Raw genomic sequence first — 22,764 nt, 5'->3', positions numbered from 1 at the left:
GAAGATATTTATTTATTTTTTTTAATCATTTAGTTTGGTCTGAATGATTACTGGTATAAAATATTAAGAAATAATTATATTAAGCTCATTTTAAATTGGAGAACGTTATAGTTCTTTATCATAAATTTAAAAGTGTGCGAATGAATGAGAAAAGAAATGAATAACTCCACTGCAAAAATGGAGTGGTTAGGGTTAGGGTTAGTGGTGCAACTACTAATTAATCAAGTTATGTTTGTGTTGAAAAATACACATGTGAAATGGTTTTAGAATTATATTAATAGAAAGCTTTTCATTCTTAGATGAATACGAAAGAAGCGGAAGATTGGTTTGAACTGCGAGCCCTTATAAAGCACCGTGTTCTTACGGCTGAACTGAGCCACACAGAGGAAGAACTACAAATTTTGAGGTAAAGAAATCTTCATGCCTTCTCTTGTCTTGCATTAATACTCCAATCAACATTAATTACAAAACAATCATCCATATAAAAAGTGATTCTTATAAGTTTTTGAACCATTAAGACTATATATAAAAATTATTTTTAGTCTTTCATCAGAAATACATATATATATTTCTAACAAAAGACTAAAAAATTTATATATATTTATATATATATATATATATATATATATATATATATATATATATATTTAGATCAGAACACACAGTAAACCAATTGAACGTCACTTATGTTTCTTATTTTGTCTTTCTTCGCCTTTGTGTCTTTTCTTCTGCGATTTTCAAATGACCCTTTTTTGTTGGGTTTTTATGGTAGCTGGTTCTTTTATTATTGTTTGAATATCCTGGTCACGGCACCAAAAATGACATCTGTTGTGATATTGAATGTATATCTAATTTTCTTGTTTGCACTTTTCAAATGCTTGCGAAATTATATATATACACTTGACATTTCTTTTGTCATTGTTCTAAAAATCAAAACAGACGAATTTTGTCAGTATAGAAGTTTATTTGTAATTAACCTTTGTCCATTGACAAGAGAGAGAAGGAACAAAACACCTGCGTTCTGTATGGAAGGGTGTGTGTGGGTGTAGTAGACGACTATGAAAATGGCAATCATGATGGACGACTGTTGGCCTTCTTTCTTCCTCTCTCTCCGGTTTTTTATGTTAAAACATCAACCAACATTCCTGTAAAGTAAGTATATAAAATATTTAATTGTTCTTCTTTATTTTGCATTGCGCAATTTTAACTTCCCAACCTTTCTTTGTTTTCTGCGATAATTACAATTCAGGTCATTTTTATAGGACACAAAAATGTAAATCAAAGTCTATCTGGAATGTGTGTATGCACACCTCCGATTTTATTGTTGTCGCTTTGGCTCAATATTCAATAATATTTTACTTTTATCACTGCATTTTTAATCAATCTTTATATATATATATATATGGAAAAATGACAAAGGATCAAACCAAAATTCTTTGTTTATCAATATTTCATCTTTATTTCAACACTTCCTCAGGATCATTGATTTGAAGAAATGCAATACAAATACAATATTTTACTGTTTTTCTTTTGGAAATCTTTTTCCATTCCATATAAAAAAACTAACAGTTTTTTTTTTCTCTGAGGAATATACATTTGTCTCTGAGGAGTTGTTTAGTAGTCCTCTGCTATCCAACAAAACACTTTTAAGATGTACTACATAAAAAAACTAAATAAATAAAAAATTGTGAGTATAAACTAAATACACCTTTTGGAATTATAACTCATGATATATGATTTTTATAAAATTCCACATAAATGTTCCTTATGTGTTTGGGAGTGTTCTTATATAAGTTTTGCACCAGACTACCTCTGATAACTATCGATAATCGAAAAAAAACCCATTGAAGAAGAAACAAAGTATGCACTTTTATATGGTCGAACATCACCAATGCCTTAAAAAGTTTTATCACTGCACAGGTAAAAGGACCTGCTAAATAAAATCAACAGAAGGTTCTTTGATAAGACAGATGCGTGTCTGATTGAATATTTTTGTTAAGAGCACAATCGAACCATGATACTTGACACTTGCATTTTTGATTTTAATTCAAGTTCCCAACTAGAATAGGCAATCATTTGATTCAATTGAATAATGGGCGATTTCATCGATTTTGATGACAAAAGTATTGAAAGTGTGGAACAGTCATTGATCTTCCAGGATGGTGACAGACACTCGTCATGGCAGATAACTCATACTAGCCGAGCCACGGGCAAAAAGGGCTGAACCACTACACCACTTGATGGCTCAGGGGATTAAAAAGAAAAAAATTCTAAAAGATCTTTAGGCTTTGGTTTTAATTTCTGGTCATAACATCAGCATTTAATAATTTACATTTCTAAATGTAGTTAAGATTTCTGATATTTCGATATGAGACAAACTCCATGTATTTATTACGTTTAAAAACATGATTGACTGAAGATGAACAGATGAATAAGGTCTCTGTTTATATAAGAAGTACTGCGGGACAATAATATAGTTTCAGATTCAGACAAACAGATAGATAATCTCTATTATTAATAGATTGTAACCATGTCTGTTCCTTCAATATTAACTTTGACAACTTTGTATGATAAAAATCAAATTTTAATTTTAGGGTAAATGAGTCAGAATCAGTTGCAAGCGAATCTTACAAGACTTTATCTGTGAAGAACGGACTGAATCCCGACAAAAAATGTTTAAACGTGCATTATCTGAAGGTAAAACTTTCATGATTCTGTAATTGATAAAAAAAAAAATGCGTAACTAGCTGTACATACTCAGCATTATCAGAGAATCATTTTGATCATATTATCTGGATTATTCGGACCACCATTCTCATCTTGAGTGTTTTTTTCACAATATTTTGGTCGATGTAACCTCCGACTTTCTTCAGAATGTGAGCATGCTGCCTTCACAGATAAGGGTTTTGATTCAAATTCTATACAGATTCCCGAGTTCGGCAGAAAGATTCACAAACTTCCAGAAAATACATCTGAAAATGGTTGAAGATTACATTGGCCAAAACGTTGTGAAACTAACACTCAAGACGAGAACAATAGTCTGAATAATCAAAATAATACAGATTATTAATCCTCATCTCAAAAATTCAGAAACAGTCTTTTTGCTTTTTCATTTTTTTTTTTTTTTTGCTTTTTCATCATTTTTTTTTTTGCTTTTTCATTTTTTTCTTTTGCTTTTTCATCATTTTTTTTTTTGCTTTTTCATTTTTTTTTTTTTTTGCTTTTTCATCATTTTTTTTTTTGCTTTTTCATTTTTTTTTTTTTGCTTTTTCATTGTTTTTTTTTTGCTTTTTCATTTTTTTTTTTGCTTTTCATTTTTCTTATTTTGCTTTTTCAGTTTTGCTTTCCTCCTTTTTCATTTTCGTTTTTTTGCTTTTTCATTTTCTGTTTTTGCTTTTTCATTTTTGTTTTTTGCTTTTTCATTTTTGCTTTTGTGCTTTTTCATTTTTTTTTTGTTTTTTTTTGCCTTTTCATTTTTCTTTTTTCTTTTTTTTTTCTTTTTCATTTTTCTTTTTTTTGCTTTTTCATTTTTTTTTGCTTTTTTCATTTTTTCTTGCTTTTTCATTTTTATTTTATTTTGCTTTTTCATTTTTGTTTTTTTGCTTTTTCATTTTTGTTTTTTTGCTTTTTCATTTTTTCTTGCTTTTTCATTTTTATTTTTTTTGCTTTTTCATTTTTTTTGCTTTTTTCATTTTTATTTTTATTGCCTTTTCATTTTAATACCAAATTATTTTGTGAATAAGATTCTCAAAGTTACATTTGCTGTATTGTTCATTCCTTTAATTATTAATTAAATTCAATTGTTTAAATACTTCAAGATTTATTTTAAATTTTGAAGGTGTACAAAGTAATTTCTTTTTTTTTTCTGACAATTAACGAAAGATGAGATACTTATTTACAGTGAAATTGAAATTGGGACTGATGCATATTGTGAACCAAACATATCTCAGCATTTGCTTAGCTTTGGCCGGAACATGACGTCAACAGACGGATTATGCCATGTGTCACTGATAAAATCATACCAATGTAAAAGAAAATAGCAAAATGAATAAATGTAAAATGTAGAAACCAAAAACGATTTACCATAATTTGGTGTTTTATTATAAATTAAAAAAAAAATAATAACTGCCAAGAAAAGGTTAGAAGAAGCAAAAATTAATTTTTGGGGGATCAAATAATTTTAAGATGTTCTAAAAACAAGGTTTAAAGAAGAAAATTATTTTGTTTTTCAAATATATTTTGCCATTTCTTTTATATTTTAAGTTTTTATTTGTCAAGGAAAACAAGAAACAAATTTTTTTTTTCAAGTATTTTTTAAAGTATTTTTCGTAAAAATGATTTTTAAAAAATTTTAAATTGGAAGAAAAGGTTTTAAAGATTCATTATGTTGGCACTGTCCATTATTTGCATGTAACAACTGGTATTTTTTTTTCCTCTTCTGATCTTTATTCAAAAGTTGTCTGCTAGGCACACGAACAACGCCACCTTGTTATATAATTCAACATGTTGCATTGTAATTGGCTGATAGGCGTGTTACATCAGACAGCAGCTAAACCCAGGCTGTTGCTTGCTATAATCTCCCCTGTTGACGTCATGTTCCAGCCAAAGCCGAGCGAATGCTGAGATACACCTGGTTCACAATAGGTACTAGTACCATTAATATGCATTAAACATAAAAGAGAAGTTCTTGAAAAGAAAATCTGTACACTGCAATTCTGAGTTATTGTCCAGATTTTCTCCTATATTAGAAAACAAAAATAAATTCCACCCCTTCGCAGTAGAACTCCCTAGGTGTAAGAAAGCTTTTTTACTCTAATAGTTTCTTCCCCAGAACTGCTAAACTTTGGAACTCCCTTCCGGGATTCTGCTTTCCCAACTGTACTGACATGCAGAAGTTCAAGTGTAATGTCAACAGACATCTTGCTGCTCATCTCCCTTCATAATCTCCCTGTAATTTATGTCCCCGATAGTAGCTCCCTACTTCAAAGTAGCACTGTGCCTTGTTTGTGGTGACAATTGAATAAATACATAAATAAATAAATAAATAAAAATCTGTAGGATGTACGTACCCAAGAAGAAAAATTATCATATTCCAAAAATTATTGAAATTTATCATGTTTTATTTCTATAAAGAAAATCATTTTTAACTGATTAATGGGAAATCGTAGCAATTACAACATAAATCTAGTAAGTATATTTTTTTTAGGGGGATCACCAATTATCAAGGCTCAAGGGTCACTCGAGGATAAGGGTTAATGAATGTTGGGTAGATGATGATTGTTAATGGTTGGGTTTGATTATTTAAGAGCACAGATCAACCAAAACTTATTTCGAAGAATTATTTCATGTTGTTTCTTGACAGTTTTTTTCAAAAATGGTGGGTGAGATAGTCACTTCTCAAGTACTTTATGAAATAGTTTTATTTTTAAATAAGTAAATCAAATTTTAATTTGATTTTCTTATATAAAAATAAAACTACTTGATCAATTTACATGATTTTTGGAATATGATATTTTCGTTTAATCATGTCTATGTACATCATACAGATTTTTTCTTTATTTTTGTTTTTAATATCGGGAAATTCTAGACAAGAAGTAAATTCTGTTTTATAGAAAGCACATTGAAAAAGAAAGCAAAATTTTTCTGCAGTTATGATAGATGGATGAGATCTTGCTGTGAATGTTTTACAAGGAAGAACCAGATAATGAAGCTCAATCGAGCAACTCTGATAGAAATAACAACAGAGTAGAAAACTATTAGTGATGGTACGATTCCAGAATTTTTCCAGATTCCAATACAATTACTGATTCCGATTCTTTCAAAATCACTAAATATTTATTTCCAGAGTTTTTTTTCTTTAGATTACCATAAAAAACCCATGTGATCAATACACGTTCATCATTTTATCATTAGTTGCAGTCATGAAAAATTTAGTTTTATACAAAGACAAAGCAAATAATAAACAATTACAAGAATCGTTTTTGGCATTAAAAAGGTGAGCACAATTTTCTCCGATTTTGATACTAATTCTGATACCTTAAAACGTTCTGATTTTCTTGATTCCCGATTCCAATTACTAGTCCCAACACTAGAAAATATACTATAAATGTTTAATATAGGTATTTCTGCATGCATATATGAACTTATAATTAAAAAGAAAATCGTTATCCAGTTCTTAGAATGTCACCAACAAGTCTTATAAATGATGTTTATGACAATGATTTCATGTGAACTAAAGAAATAACAATATTCCAACTTGTCATGAATCTGTCTGATAATTTCGAAATGATTCAATGAATTGCCAATTCTTGAAAGTGTGAAATTCGTAATTTCCCATGTGCATTGAACTGTTATTTGCAGTCAATTGATGGTTGGAGATGGAAATGTCCAAGAGATGGATTCAATCATCGAATATGAAAAATTCTTTTTTTTTAAGCAAAACCAACTTTCCTTATGAACAATTATCTTTATAATTTATATCTGGTGTACAAATTTATTTCCGTTTTAGTTTTTACATAAAACCTGAAATCAGCAGCCATTTTCTTTCTAGACCGCTGTGTCTGAATTTTAAAGACATTAATATAATTAAAAGTTTTTTAAAATTCTAAATGTTCTTTCAGGGTTACTTTCTTCTTCGGTTCTTTTCACAAAAAGTTGGCCTGTCACCTTTTAAAGCATTCTTAAAGAAATATGTCCAGCACTTCCACGGGCAGCTGGTCACTTCTCAGGTATTTAACCATTTTTCTTTTTATTGAATTGTCCTTTCTTCAGAAATCAAAATCTCCAGATCGAATTGCATGTACAAAAAGATGTTATGAAATTTAGCAATTAGCAACTGTAACAACTACTAACTTTTGGTATCTTTCTTTCTCTCTCTCTCTCTCTCTCTCTCTCCTATATATATATATATATATATATATATATATATATATATATATATATATTTCTGTCGAAATATGATTTTATCAATTATATTTCACTTTTTATACATACAAATCCTTCATTAAAGAAATAAATTGTAAGATGGTAAAAATCATGAAATTTGGAATATAGACTGTCATTTATATATATTACAATAGAAAAATGCAAGCATGAAAAGTAATATGGTTAATAAGCTAGTTGTTAAAACTGGAAAAGAAAAGGACAGGATATTCTAGTAAAAAATATAATAAATTTATAACTTAAAACATTGTAGCATTAAGAATTGATTATATAATGTTATAAAGTGAATAAAAAAAAAATTCTTAATGCTGCAATATTTAAAGTTATAAATTTATTATATTTTTTACGAGAATATCTTGTCCTTTTCTTTTCCAGTTTTAACAACTAGCTTATTAACCATATCACTTTTCATGCTTGCATTTTTCTATTGTAATCCATCATTTTTCCAGGCTGCTAATAAATTCACTTGTTCTTTGTTCAATTTCAGTCTAATTTTTTTCCCCTCATAAACACATATGTAATAACAATCTAAGGCACTCGTCTGCTTTCAATAAAATCCCCTCCAATTATCTCCCTGTCATGCTTTCATTAATGAATTACTAGCAACAGTAGTCACTGAAGTGACATGGTTGCTATGGAAACTAGTCATAAAAAACATCACCCACCTCCTTATATTTTTTTATGATTTTGAACACCAGAAAATTCATCATAACTTTTGTTTTACTGAACAAAAATTTAAATTTTTTTTCACAACATAGCTGAGAAGGTGATCTATAAACTGTAATAATTGTTTGAAATGACTGAGCGGTGAAGTTTTAAAGCAGTTCTAAATGACCAAAACTGACACTTAACCATATATATATATATATATATATATATATATATATATATATATATATATATATATATATATATATAAGAGAAAAGGAAAGAATTTAAAACTGTAAATCAAAATTTACAATTAAATTTATTATTTGATAGAATTCTCCAAAAACAATTTTCAAAATCCTTATTCCGTGGAGTTTGAAAGAACGCTGTTCTTCTCATCAGAGGACAGTAAAAAATTAGCAAATTATAATTGTAGCAAAGCTAAAATTTGCTGATTCATGTATTAGATGAAACAACAATTATGAAATTTAGTCATAAATTGCAAAAAATGTCAGTTAAAAAATATATATGCATGAAAAAAATGGAAAATGTGAGAAAAGAATAAAAGATAAATCGGAATAACATTTTAGTGTGGATAATGACTCCCTCCTTGGTAATCTGAGAGGTGAAAGAAAATTCCTTTAAAGAAACAAATAGTCAGAATTTTAGGTCGAATGGTTTAAAATTCAAAGTGCTAAAAAGTCCACTTGGAAAGATATATTTCAATGCAGCTTAACGTTCATAAAAGAAAATGATCTTGTAGGTTGTGCTGTTTTTGAAGTAAAACAAAAAGTTAATATTCAAGCAAGGAAAATCAGCAAATGGATAGAAAACCAAAAAAAGTCTCTTCCATCGTTGGCTAGATAAGAAAATATATAGCGTAGAGTGATGTCATGGAAGCAGATAATTCATAGGGTGTAAATATTGTTGCTACCTTCTATTTTGAAAACGTTTTTGGGAGTGGCAGAAATCTCAGAATAAATGCAATCTTTGTTGCAATATTTAAAAATGGCAAAAATGTTTTTATGAAACACATTTTAGGATTGATACTGGGATTGAGTTAAAAAAATTTGCATAGTTATTTTCCTACAATGTCTGACTTTTTAGAGAGAAAATCGAGATTATCTATAATATAAATCTCACCTTCTGTTTAAATGTATGTATGTATGTATGTATGTATATCTAAAACTTTCGACAGAGGCGACAGTTTCACAAGATCGGTATCGTTTTGAAGGTCGACACTTCGGACGACAAATATAAAAAATAGGTTAAAAACATTACTTCCTTCACCCTCAACTGGGCACTTTTCTACAGGGAGAGGTCGGTTTTTTCTCTAATATTTTCAAAAGTCATTCCCTCTTTTCGATTGACTAGCCTTAATTTAAACCTTCACCATTTCCGGTTTGGCGATGGGTGCAACAGCAAAGACATCACATTTTCTTTTCACGTTCTTTTCCTTCTTTGCAGTACGGGTTAGAACCTGCCCGCCTGCTACCACTTTTTTTTTTTGCTCAATACACACCTCCAAACACCAGGATAACGCCGGGCACCCCGGTTAGTTTTATATATAAGAAGATAAACATGAGGAACTATTTTAAGCCATTAACTAAATTAATGTAATCAATAATTTTTTTCTCTTGTAGGACTTTTTGCAGATGTTTTTTAAAGAATTTCCTGAATTAAAGTAAGTTCAAATATTTCTGATTACTTCTTAGAATCTATCATTCACTTGTTTGATTGTTATATATACAGGGTGTCCGTAAAGTTACTTTACAGTCTTACAAGTTACTATACAGACACCCTGTAATATATTAACAGTACAGTAAGATATTGTATTAAAATATTTATTTGTAACAAAAGAAATAAAAAGAAATAACACCTTTATGTTTATAAAAAATCTCAGAAAATACACGTGTTACATCCGAAAAGACTGTAACAATCAAGGCAAACAATTTCTATGACAAATATTCAAATTAGAGGCCTTCAGCTCCAATACATTCTCGACAACGTGACACCACACTCTGACAAACTTTGGTGCACAAGTCACGATCAATATTAACTATTAATACAAATATAATACAATAAAACAATAAGACTGTATAGTAACTTTACGGACATCCTGTATAATTTGTAAACAATTCAAACACCACAAGTATATTTATAAAACATTGATATAATTTTATTCAATATATGGTACGTCTTATACATGTTTCATTGGATGGTATACCAAGCAACTCATTAGAGACCCTTATATATATATATATATATATATATATATATATATATATATATATATATATATATATATATATATATATATAAAGTAAAAATATAGTCACACACTTTAGAAGACACTTATTTTGAATAAAATTAAAATGAAAAATTTGAAAACTTGAAAGTGTCAGAAATAATTTACTTTTATTGTTGTAAGTCCTATATTTCACTATAAATAGCTTCATCAGGGTAGGAAGTCCGGTACGTAGTTTTTTTTTCTTCTTCTTCATTTTGATGTTCAGGAGGATGTAATGCCTCGGAGAAGAGAAATGTAAATTTTTGTCTTTTAAAGTGTGTGACCATATTTTTACTTTAAATTTCCTGCTCAAGACTAGAGCCTAACACATGGGGAACAAACCGAATAAGACATACATTTCTGTTCTCCAAGGCATTACATCCTCCTGAGCACCAAAATGAAGAAAAAAAAAACAAACTATGTACCAGACTTCCTACTCTGATGAACTATTTATAGCAAAATATAGAACTTGCAACAATAAAAGTAAATAAAATGATGTTACCGTTATTTCTGATACTTTCAATTTTTCAAAATTCTCATTTAAATTATATATATCTATATATATAAAAATGTAAAGTTGGTTCGTTCTAAAGAAATAAAACCATGTTTATACGTTACCAATTTATTTGAAATTTTCAGACAACCAATTTTTAGAGTCGAGGTATGTTTTTATGTTATTAAAATAAATTTACCTAATTAAAATTAAAATATTAAATAAAATAAATATATTTATTTATCGTTTCTGCGAATCTGTTCTGTTGATAAAACTGAACTTCCGGTTCGATTCATTTCACAGCCACGATTTGACGAAAGGTTTAATTTTCTGTTAACTCGATAGGTAAAAAAAAAAAAAACATATTTCATTTGTTTATCTTCCAGATTTTTTTAATTTACACATCTTTTCTTTATTATATAAGGCCCCAAAAAAAAAAAAAGTTTGTTGCTTGCTTTTGAGTTTTTTTTTTTATATATAAGATTACTCATGCAGAGAGTGATCCGTGCTGAAATAATGTTATTATTTAAAAAGTCATTCTTAACATGGGGAGGTAAGGATGTTTTGTACCTATTCTGTACTTTAACCTTACAATTGAATAAAAAAAAAAAAAAAATATCGTAAAACGTTATTTAAACGTGGAAATATGATTTAAAAAATAGCGCGGCTCTCTGCATTAGCACCATTTTTATTTATTGTTGTTGTTTCACGAATTTTCGGCCAACTATTCCTCTGGCCTTCATGAAAAGAAGTCCTTTTATAAATGTTCAGTAACTTTTTCCTTTTATTATTCTTAAAGAGTAAAACTTTTCTTATTCATGAAAGGAGTTAAGCCTACGTAAATAAATAAATGTTTGTACACGTGACAAATTATCAATAAATGGTTTAGTTACTTTTTTTAAAAAATGTTTGTAAAATGCTTAATTTCTATACTTATAGGTTTTTGGAATTTTTTTTTCACTGGATTATTATTGATTGGACACTAATTAAACAGATTATTAAAAAAAAAAAAATGTAAAAAAAGAAATCATTATTTAGACATTTGAAAGTGTTCACTTTTTAGTTACAACGTTCTGATAAATCAGTCACCCATTTTGTAAGCAATAAAAACGCGGTATATCAAAACCATAGAAAGTAAAAATAATGAGTCTCTACCGCATTTGTAAGTCAGAAATATATTTGTTTCTCAAAGAAAAAAAATAGAGAGAACAGGACTTTTTTTATTGTTTTCATGAAAATAAAGTTTCGAGATTTTTAATTATTTTTTTTTTTTACTTATTTAGTCAGTTTGTGTTTTTTTTGTTTTTTTAAAATTGTTTTTGTGAAAGGTGAGTTTTTTTTTCAAAACTTTTGTTTTGTTTCTTTTTAATTTTTTTAAAGTATTATAAATTTCACTAACATGCTGGAGAAATGTTTAATAATTTGGTATTTTTTTAGATTAGGTCCACCTCCACAATTTTCCTTTCAATGACGACATTTATAGGTTTCCGAGTATGCTGAACACGCAAATTGCATTGAAATTTTGCGGAAATAAATAGTTGTATTATGCATTGTATTCTTCGGCGGCCATCTTTTTACGTGCACACGCGCCATAAACAAATACACACACGTAAAAAAGATGGCCGCCAAAGATTACAATGCATAATACAACTTTTTATATCTTGATAACTACTTATTTCTGCAAAATTTCGATGCGATTTTCATATTCAGCATAGTCGAAAACCATTTCAAGTCGTCATTTAAAAGAAAATTGAGGAGGTGGACCTAATCTAAAAATTTACCAATAATTTTTAATCCTGTACGCCTCCCGATACATTGCTTCGTCAACATGCGACCATTTTATATCTCCCGAAGACACTTCCGTATTTAGAAAAAAAAATAAAATAAAAAATAAATAAAAAGTGAGTATCCCTTTCAAATGTTGAAATGATTTTTTTTTTTTTTTTCAATTTTTTTTCATAATCTGGTTAGTGTTCAATCAATAATAATCCAGTGAAAAAATTTCAAAAAACCTATCAGTATAGAAACTCCACCACGTAAGTAAATGAATAAAAAATGTTACGTGCGCATGCGTTAGCCTTGACTAGGGGGGTAGCAGTATCAGAATTTTTGTAGGAATTTTTGACACCCCTAACACGAAACTGCGAATACAATATAAAAATCTCGGAATTTCTCTGTTAAAAGTGGGTTATTTATTTTCTTTATGGATTATACTTCCAAAATAAACTATTACAGTTGTTTTAAAAGTAATAGAAATATTTTTTTTTTTTTTTTAAACATTAATGAATTTTCCGAACTCAATATTTTTCAATTTTTAAACTCAATATTTTTCAATTTTTAAATTTTAAAAATCTATCAAAATTTTTCTATTGATTCTATTTTTACGATATTTTCAGGGTTAATGTGAAATTTTATGTTCTTTCCAATAAATCGAATATAATATTTTAGACAAACGTTTTTTTTTTTAAATTCACGACCCCCCCCCATACCAATTTTTAAGTGTCTATTAAAAAGTAAATACTTAATTTAGTAACCCGAAAGTAAATAATTAATTTACTCACAAATTGAAGAGAAAAGGTCAATACATAATATATTCAAATTTAAAAAAAAAAAAAAAAACATAGTGTTCTTTTAGAATTTTACCTGTAAAGTTTGAAGTTTAAAACCTTTTTTTTAAACCACGTTATTTGTTTTTTCTTTTTTTTTTTTTAATGGAACCTTGGTCCTTGCTCCTTTAATTGACAAAACAATTAGGGCTTGAATTACATTTTTCGAGGAGTTATAAGCTTGGAAAGACAGGGGGTCGAATAATTCACGCCTCCCATTTTGTAAATGTCTAATAATAATTAATTTAGAACCCGATAAGTACATAATTATTTACTCACAAATTGAAGAGAAAAGGTCAATACATAATATATTCAAATTTAAAACAAAAAAAACATAGTGTTCTTTTAGAATTTTACCTGTAAAGTCCGAAGTTTAAAACCTTTTTAAAAAAAACATGTTTTTTTTTTTTGTTTTTTTTTAATGAAATCTTGGTCCTTGCTCCTTTAATTGAAAAAAAAAATTAGGGCTTGAATTGCATTTTTCGAGGAGTTATAAGCTTGGAAAGATGGGGTGGAATTATTCACTATTTTCACGAAATTTCTGACACTGCTACTAGGGGGGTACTAAGGGAACGACCATTAAATAATTCTGCGGGTCGCCATGGAACTCAACGCCCAAAGAGTATCAAAATAGTTTTCATGATCTGAAGAAATTTTTTTTCCGAAAAGTGGGTGATCACTTTTCCATCTAAATTTAACTTAAAATGAGCACTCACTTTCTGGCCACCTGAGGAAGGGCCATTTATTTTCGTGTTTATTGGCTTAAAGGTTTTTTTTACAAGGCAGTTTGGTACGCGAATGCATATTTAACAGTTTTCGTTTATGCTCACGCATAGCATAAACAAAGGCTACGTCTGTGAAATGGAAAATAGTCCCAGAGTTCAGGGGTTAATACCATGCAAAAGAAATCAAACAAAAAGACTTTTAAGCCAAGAAACACACAGAAAGAAAAAAAAAATAGCATCCATTTTTTTTCTATCGAATTCATTTGCTGTTTTTATTGAAAACTATTTTCCCCCGGATTTTTGATATAATTTTCCATTAAGGGCTGTGTGTCTCACGTTTGTAAATAACAAAATTTTTTTTGTAGATTTTGGTGTGCTAAAAACGAATCTGCAAACCGTTTCCGTCACAAAAAAATAGTTTTTATAATATGAAGAAATTACTTTTTCGAAAAAGTGGCGATCACTTTTCCATGTAAATTTAACTTAAAATGAGCACCCACTTTCTAGCCACCTGAGAGAGGGGGGATTTTTTCCAATGTTTATTGGCTAAACAGCTTTCATTTATGCTTACGCATAGCGTAAACGAAGGCTATGGCTGTTAAATGGAAAATAGTCCCAGAGTTCAGGGGTTATTACCATGCAAAAGAAATCAAACAAAAAACTTTTTAGCCAAGAAACAGAAAAATGCCCCTCTCTCAGGTGGCCAGAAAGTGGGTGCTCATTCTAAGTTAAATTTACATTGAAAAGTGATCACCTACTTTTCGAAAAAGTAATTTAATGAATGTCATGAAAACTTTTTTTTGCTACGTAAACGGTTTGCAGATTCGTTTTTAGCACACCGAAATCTACAATAAAATATTTCGTTATATATGAACGTGAAACGGGCCTTAAAGTAAAATAATAGCGGATTTTTTTGAGCAGATTTGCCGTTTAGTTGTACAAATATCCTCACACCAGGTAATCACTAAAAGGGATTTTTAAAAGTCGTCACCTGTATCGAGCAAAAGTTTAAAACCACCGATTATATGCCAGCCTACATCATGGTAACATATATTGAGTGAATTCCTAACAGTATTTTTAGTTTAAAACTCATTTTCCCAAAATTTCCCCAAACTTAACATGTTCGATACAGTCTGCCGCCATTTGTATTTTTCAGATATACCGATAAACATTGAATGTTTTTGAACCGATTATACATTACATAAAAACACTAAAATCTTATCCAGTTAGGTAGAACACTTACTTTTCTTGCCTTTGATAACATTTATTTGTTATATATTTATTTTTTGACAACTTCTTTGTATCTGTGTTTTGTAATATAAACCCTTTTCATTTAATGTAACGTTTAGTCGGCTCGAAAAACAGTGTTTATTGGTGTATTTGAAAGCTACAAATGGTGGTGGACACTGTTGATTACTTTAAGTTAGAGAAAGTGAGTTAAAACTAAAAAAACTATACAAAATACTGTCAGAAACCTATCCATTATGCCAGCCTATGTCATGGTAACATATGTTCGGTGAATTTCAGACACTGTTTTGTATAGTTTTTAGTTTTCAACTTACTTTCCCAAACTTAACGTATTCAACAGAATTCGCGACCATTTCTGTTTTTTGAGCCAATTAAACATTTTACATTACATAAAAACACTAAACAATTATCCAATTAGGTAGAAACGTAAATTACCTTACCTTTGCTTTCATTTATTTGTTTTTGGACGACTTTTTCGAATCTGTGTATAGTAACCCCCTCCCCCTCCCCCCACCATCAACCAAATATTAATTACTAAATCACATTTTTTAAAACAAAAAAAAAAACATTTAGCGTTTCAACATTTTTGCTACGTTCGGCTTCATCCACTGATTGTTGGTCAAGTCCAAAACATGAATGATTGACAGAAACTCTCGAGGATCCAGATCAAATTCTGCAAGAGCACCATTTTTTTCAGTTTCGCCTTCTTTTTCACTTTTTGCAGTGGATTGCTGTACTAATATAAGAAACATGCATTTTCTCTTTTATTAAATTTTTCCATTACACCAAATTGAGCCACTGCAACGCGTGGCAGGGTACAGCTAGTATATATATATATAAATATATATATATATATATATATATATATATATATATATATATATATATATATGCTAGCAGGGCTATCCGGCATAACTAGGAGTGAAAATGGTAACATAATTCTATTAAAACCTTTACTTCTCTCTCATTTTCCCCTCCTTCTCTCACCCCTTTTTTCTTTTTCATCCAGCCCATTCCTCTCTTTGGAGACATACACACTTTTATAGTTTATTTGATAAATGAGTTGGCATAAAGGAAATAAGTTACTGAATAAGAATTAGAGTTATCTTCCCTTTAGCTAATTGCTGGAAATCTGCAGAAATTTTGGGCCAAAGAATTAATAATTTTTTCTAAATTCTATATATTATTCATCCAAAGCAATGCTGATCAAGAAAATACCAACTCTGTGAGGTCTGTTTTTTAATTTTAGAGTTTAGTTGTACACAGACAACTAACCCCCATATATATATATATATATATATATATATATATATATATATACTAGCAGATGTACCCGTCGTTGACTGGGTTCAAAAACAGCCTACAGAAAATGAACTGTGATTGATGAAAGTATGATAGGTTATGGAAAGGAGGGGGTTGTAAAGAGATAGGTTTTGATACTCAAAAATTTTACCCTAAGCAAAATATGATAAAAGTAAAGATAATTTTTGCGAAAATATATTTTTTTATATCAACTTTGTTTCCATTCGTACCCAAGAGTGACCAATAAAATGATGTTTCCTTACAAAGAGAAAATGTTATATATATAATAATATAAATATACAAGAAATTAATGTTACCATAGTCAATAAAATTTACTTTTATGATAGAAAAGTTCATTGGTTTGTATTTTTAAGTAGTTTGTAAAAAAATTTTTTTTTTTAATTCACAAACTGGTTTAAAAAAAAAAATGGCAGCGACTTTGAAATGGAGAGCCCCGTTTTCAATTTGAAGGAGGGGCACCTGAGCATTCTATGTTAACAATTTAAGAGAGTTCTGTCTATGTAAGGAATATTTATAAACATATTTTAATGTTTTCTGTTATTTTGTGCTGGAAGAATATTTGATTATGGCATGCGTAGTTTATATAAAAATTAATTTAAGTAGTTATCGCCTCAAATTTCGTTTTAATTTCGGTTCACTGAAATTATTTCCAGTGAAGAGCATTAAAAACTATTTCAAAACAAAAAAAAACATGAACTGAACGTTTATTGATTAACATTTATTTCTTGTATATTTATTTTTTCGGGTAGTCGTTTGTTGACTTTTCTGCTAAACACTCTTACTAAATAATATCGACAAAATATCAAAAAAACAAAGAAACAAAAACAGTTTTGAAAAATATTGAAGCTTTACTTACTTTAGTAAAATAATCGGAAACAGCAAAATAGGATATTAAAAAAGTAAACACGTAATTACTTTAGTTTTTTTTAAAGCAAAGGATCAATATAAATATGAATAAGAAGAAAATGGCACCCTTTTTCAAGCAGAACAGCTTCGTTTCAGTTTTACAGTATTGAACAGTGTAGTATTGCGCCGACTGATTCAGGGTTGTACTATTGTAATGTAAAGAACATGCAGAAAGGGTTGTAAGCAACTGAATTTCTTCGAGTACACTGACAAAAAAAGCTTAAACAGATTTATAAATAAAAATAAAAAGGTTATGTAAATATTTTTAAAAAGACACGAAATCACGTGAGCAAGATTTTTTCCTTCTTTTGATACAATAACAAGCAATGTTCTTATTTTTTATTATTTATCTATTTATCTATTTTCGAAAGAGTGCCACGTGCAAGTGGAGAAGGAAGAAAACAGAGTTATGCAAAATTTGTGTTGAGAATTGTCTAAAGTTCCGACTTTTTTTTTTGGCTTTCACTTTAATAAGAACGTGAATTTATTCGATACAATATGATTCAACTCAAAAAAATAAATAAAAGCTAACGTGAATTAAGATTAAAGTTAAGATGTTAGTGTGGACCCTCACCCCTTTTAAAAAACCTTGTAAAACTTTGTGACATATTTACATTCTATGGAGGTCAGGCGCAAACAAACACCCAATAATTTTATTATACCATATTTCTTCAAACTGAAACATAATTATCAAAGTATACTTATGCAAATAGATATGAAAAGTCTTTGTTAAAGTTTGTGCCATATTTCCATGGGTTACAGGCGCGAACGCAGACCCCCCCCCATTTTATTATACCATCCCTAGTTAAGTTGAAACATACTTATCAAAGTTTGCTTATGTACATCTATATCAAAAACACTTGTAAACGTTTTTTTTTTTCATCTTTTATTTCCATACTTTGGGGGCCAGGCGCGAACACAGACCCCCACAATTTTAAAGAACCACCATTCTGCCAGATCACGCATACCCATTCCTGATCCTCGATACATCTTCTATCATTATATGTAATCTGTTTTTTTAAATAGTCAACCATATAGGAGCCTATTACTGACCAGACACACACACACACACACACACACATGTTCAGCTTTATATTATAAATATATATATACATCCGTGTATGTGAACAGAAAAAAATAAATTAAACACAGGAATAAATAATTAAAAACAAGAAATTTACCAGTTTCATTTGGATAAGCATACTTCTTTCCAAAAAATTTCTGAAACTGTTCGTTCATCTGAATGAAACCGGTAAAACTCTGGTTTATAATGAGTTATTCTTATGTTTAATTTGTTTTTCCTTCAATCTTTTGCACAGATCCTGTCTCCATTGCATTTCATTGTAATATATATATATATATATATATATATATATATATATATATATATATATATATATATTACAATGCTATGGAGACAAGATCTGTACAAAAGATAAAAGGAAAAACAAATTAAACTATCATGGAATATTTTTAAATGATATAATGTTTAAATTTGTCCAAATGGTTACATAACACTTCTAACACACAAGGAAATACACAGTATGATGTTCTTTTTGTTGTCTTGATTTTTGCAAAAAATATTATACGCATGTTCGATTATGAAAACCAATAATCATGAAGCTTAATTAATATTGACTTTGATTTTATTGGTATATGAACATTACCGAATTTTTATGTATAAAAATTTTCTTAACTTAAAAATTCTCCAAACATCTGGAAATTAACCAAATTTAATGAAATTTTCAGTATTTATCAAATAATGATCACGGAATATAATGAACATATTATTTTTATTTGAATCTTAGTGGAAATGGATTATTTTGTTTAAACAAAAAACACCTTTACTAAAGTTATGGTTTTCAGTAGTAAAAAAAATTTATGAATTTATTTTTTTAAATGAAAATAAAGCATTGTAAATTATAACAATTACAATAATTTTTGCAGGAACATCACAAAAAAAAAACTCGTATTAACAAACTCGATATAACTCAATTTATAATTAATTTCTCAAACTAACGATATTATCATTGAATTAAACGTGGTTTATTTAATATTTTCACACAAAAAAAGTTATACTTGCAAAAAAAAATTTTTTCTTTTTTTTTAAGGTTTACATTTTTAGCTTAATTTTTAATGGAAGATTCTAATATTTTCATTGCATGGATGATCGTGTAATCATCAGTGTAACATAATTTTTATTTTGAAAAATAAAATGAAATTTAAAAAATTGAAAAGCAGGAACATAAAAAAAAATAATTAAATTAAAAAATGGTAAAGATTATACAAACGTTCACTATAGGTATGTATGGATGCACAGCTCTGAAAAAAAAATAAAGGATACCAGTCGGTTTTGTCCTTTCCCCTTCCTCCCTTCAACCATCTGAAGTTATTTTCAGATACGCTTGTAGAAGTTTGTATGTGCTTCCATACTTTTTTGAATTTTGCCACCATGTTTTATTTTGCATTAATATACATACCTCGTTGCTACAGCTGGCACATTTTTGAACAGTTATTAGCTTTTTTAGCAAAAGTTAAGTACATTTATTTATTAATCCATTATCTTAAGACTTTAACTTAATAATTTACTTGGAAATAATTCCAGAAATCTTTCTAGAAAAATGTAAACACCATCTTTTTCATAATGTGTTTTTTACCTGAAATGTAGGGTTTTTTTTTTTTCAGATTTGTGATAGGATTTTTCCCTGTATTTTTTATTTCACGCACTTTTTTTCTTAACGTTTTCAAGTACAATCAAAAAGTAATTGAAAATTAAAAAAAAATATTATGATCAGCTGACATTCAAAACCATGTCTCCCATCAAGTCAGACATTAAAATGCACGTACCTAGTGTTACGGTGTTTGTTAATACTATGGCTATTTTCGTAGTTAGTGTTATGATCTACACTAATACAATGTCTATTATCGCAGTAACAAAATGTTATTAGTGTTATGGTATTCTTTAATATATTTATTTTCATAGTAATAAAACATTTGTAGTGTTATGAGCAAAACATAATGTCTATTATGGTAGTAACAAAACGTTATTAGTGTTATGAACTTTTATAATATTACTAGCCTGGTGCCCGGAGTTGCCCGGATGATTGGAGGTGTGTGTTGAGCAAAAAAAAAAAAAAAAAAGTGGTAGTAGGCAGGCTGTACCGCAAAGGAGGAAATGAATGTAAAAAAACAAAAAACAAAACGTGACGTCTTTGCTGTTGCATCCATCGTCAAACCGAAAGTGGTGAAGGTTTAAATTAAGGCTAGTCAATCGAAAAGAGGGGATGACTTTCGAAAATATTGGCGAAAAAAGCGACCCCCCCCTTGTAGAAAAGTGTCCAGTTGTGGGTGAAGAAATTAACATTTTTAACCAATTTTTTTATTATTTGTCATCCGAAGGGTCGGGCTTCAAAATGATGCCAATCTTGTGAAAATCCGTTGCCTCTGTCGAAAGTTTTAGGCATACATACATATATGCATACATACATACATACATACATACATACATTTAAACAGACAGGTAAGATTTATATGATAGACTAGCCTGGGTGCCCGGCGTTACCGGATGTTTGGCGGTGTGTGCTGAGCAAAAAACAAAAAAAATAGTAGTAACCAAGCTTGAACCTATACCGCAAAGGAGGAAAAGAACATGAAAAAAAATGACGTGTTTGCTGTTGCGCCCATCGCCAAACCAGAAGTGGCGTAGTTTTAAATTAAGGCTAGTCAATCGAAAAGAAGGGATGACTTTCGAAAATATCGCCGAAAAAAGCGCCTCCTTCCTATAGAAAAGTGCCCAGTTGAAGGTGAAGGAATTAACGTTTTTAGCCAATTTTTTATATTTGTCATCAGAAGGGTTGAGCTTCAAAATGATACCAATCTTGTGAAAATCCGTCGGATCTGTTGAAAGTTTTTGCAAGACAAACATACATACATACATTTAAACAGATAGGTGAGATTTATATTATAGATGTCTATTATCAGAGTAACAAAATGTTATTAGTGTTATGGTCGGCTCTTAATATTATGCCTATTATTTTACTAGTAAAACATTATTAGTGTTATTGTCTTAAATATTATGTCTATTTTCGTAATAACAAAATGTTATTAGTTATCTGTTATATTTTGTTTATTATCGTAGCAACAAAACGTTATTAGTGTTATAGCCTTTCATAATATTACGTCTATTATCCGAGTTACAAAATGTTATTAGTGTTATTGTCTCCTTTAATATTATGACTTTTATCGTAGCAACAAAGCGTTATTAGTGTTATGGCCTTCTATAATATTATTTTTATCATTTTACTCACAAAACATTATTAGTGTTATTGTAGTCTGTAATATTATGTCTAATTTTGTAATAAAGGTTAGGGTGTGTTGCACTTGGCTCCAAAGTCGGTCGGTGTAAGGATGCCGACGTTGTACGCGATGCTCAAGGAGGTCAGGTTTTTCAGGTCCTGGCCTTCTCTCACAATGTCGCCAACGTCTAGGGCCAAGGTCAATTTTAGGGCCCTGTAGAGAGACGGATGGACAGTTCGTCAAGGGAAGAGTCGCTTTTTTTAAACAGTTCCATTTTCTCCAGAAGTGACCACAAGTTGCTCTTGCAAGCCTCTGGAGTTCTAATGAAAGTTATTAGGAGTGGGGCATCCGGGAAATTTGAGGGGATGTTAACATCTTTCCCCTCTATCTGTTGGCAATCCAGGAGTGGCTTTAAAGTCTTCCTCTGACGATGTGAGAGAGCCGTTGCCACCGTCAGAAGATCAATTGACACAGTTCTTGTGTTTTAGTCGGTCCTCAAGAGATAGAGCGACCTCTCCCTCTCCCGGGTTCATTCATTTCTTTTTCTCTTTGGGGTGGTGATTCAGTTTGCATTGGTGTAGGGGTGTGTGTTGGTGCAGTGTCAGATGTTGGTGTGGTGTACAGTGTTGGTGTGGTGGGTGTGGTGTCTGTTGTTGGTGTGATGGTTGGTGCAGTGTTTGGTTTTGGTGTGGTGTCTGGTTTGGAGGTGGGGGTGAATTTTGTTGTTGTTGCTGTTTGGGATGGTGTAAGCTCACAGGGGGTGGGGGCCACCTTTTCTTCCCCTTCCATCTTTTTAATTTTCTTTTTCTTTCTCTTTTGTTCCTCGAATGGACCGGGGAGTGAGAGAGTCTGTTTTCCCTCCCTCTCGCTGGCATACTCATCTTCTGAGGAGCAGTCCTTCCTTCTCTTGGTCCCTGATTCAGTTCGTCCGGGGGCCAGTCATTGTTTCTGGGCTGGTTTGTTCTGCTCCTCTTACTGTTGTTGATGATGCTTTTCCTTCTGCTGTTGCTTCTGCTGTGGTTGCTGCTGCTTGGGTTGTGACGTCTTTGGCTGTGGCGGTTGCTGGACAATGTGTTCTGGTCGCTTGTCCGGAATTGGCTGCAGCGGCTGTGGTTGTTGCTGCGGTGCTTGTTTTTTGTCCGCTTGCTGGCTGTAATTGGGGGATTTTGTTTTCCCCTTTCGAGTCACTGTGATCCATCCAATGCTGGGGAATGGGTCCACTGGCTTGGTTGTCGTCTCTGGGGTACAAGGCTTGTCAGCAGCTGTAGGGGCTTTGGTTGGATTTCT

General features: G+C 30.1%; 1 protein-coding gene across 1 annotated transcript in view; it reads left to right on the top strand.

Moving 5' to 3' along the window:
* Positions 1–22,764, top strand: part of LOC145298670 (aminopeptidase O-like) — a 125,831-nt gene that overhangs the window by 40,971 nt on the left and 62,096 nt on the right. Inside the window, exons 7-10 of the mRNA XM_080144335.1 lie at positions 300–406; positions 2,595–2,697; positions 6,621–6,728; positions 9,234–9,274. Of these exons, the coding sequence (XP_080000461.1) occupies positions 300–406; positions 2,595–2,697; positions 6,621–6,728; positions 9,234–9,274 (359 nt within the window). The remainder of the gene's footprint in view (positions 1–299; positions 407–2,594; positions 2,698–6,620; positions 6,729–9,233; positions 9,275–22,764) is intronic.

The sequence above is a fragment of the Euprymna scolopes genome, chromosome 2, assembly GCF_053919585.1.
Source record: "Euprymna scolopes isolate OS-2025 chromosome 2, ASM5391958v1, whole genome shotgun sequence".
Classification (NCBI taxonomy): domain Eukaryota; kingdom Metazoa; phylum Mollusca; class Cephalopoda; order Sepiida; family Sepiolidae; genus Euprymna; species Euprymna scolopes.
Note: the sequence above shows the minus strand (reverse complement) of the source record. Positions and strands in the feature narration are given on the sequence as shown.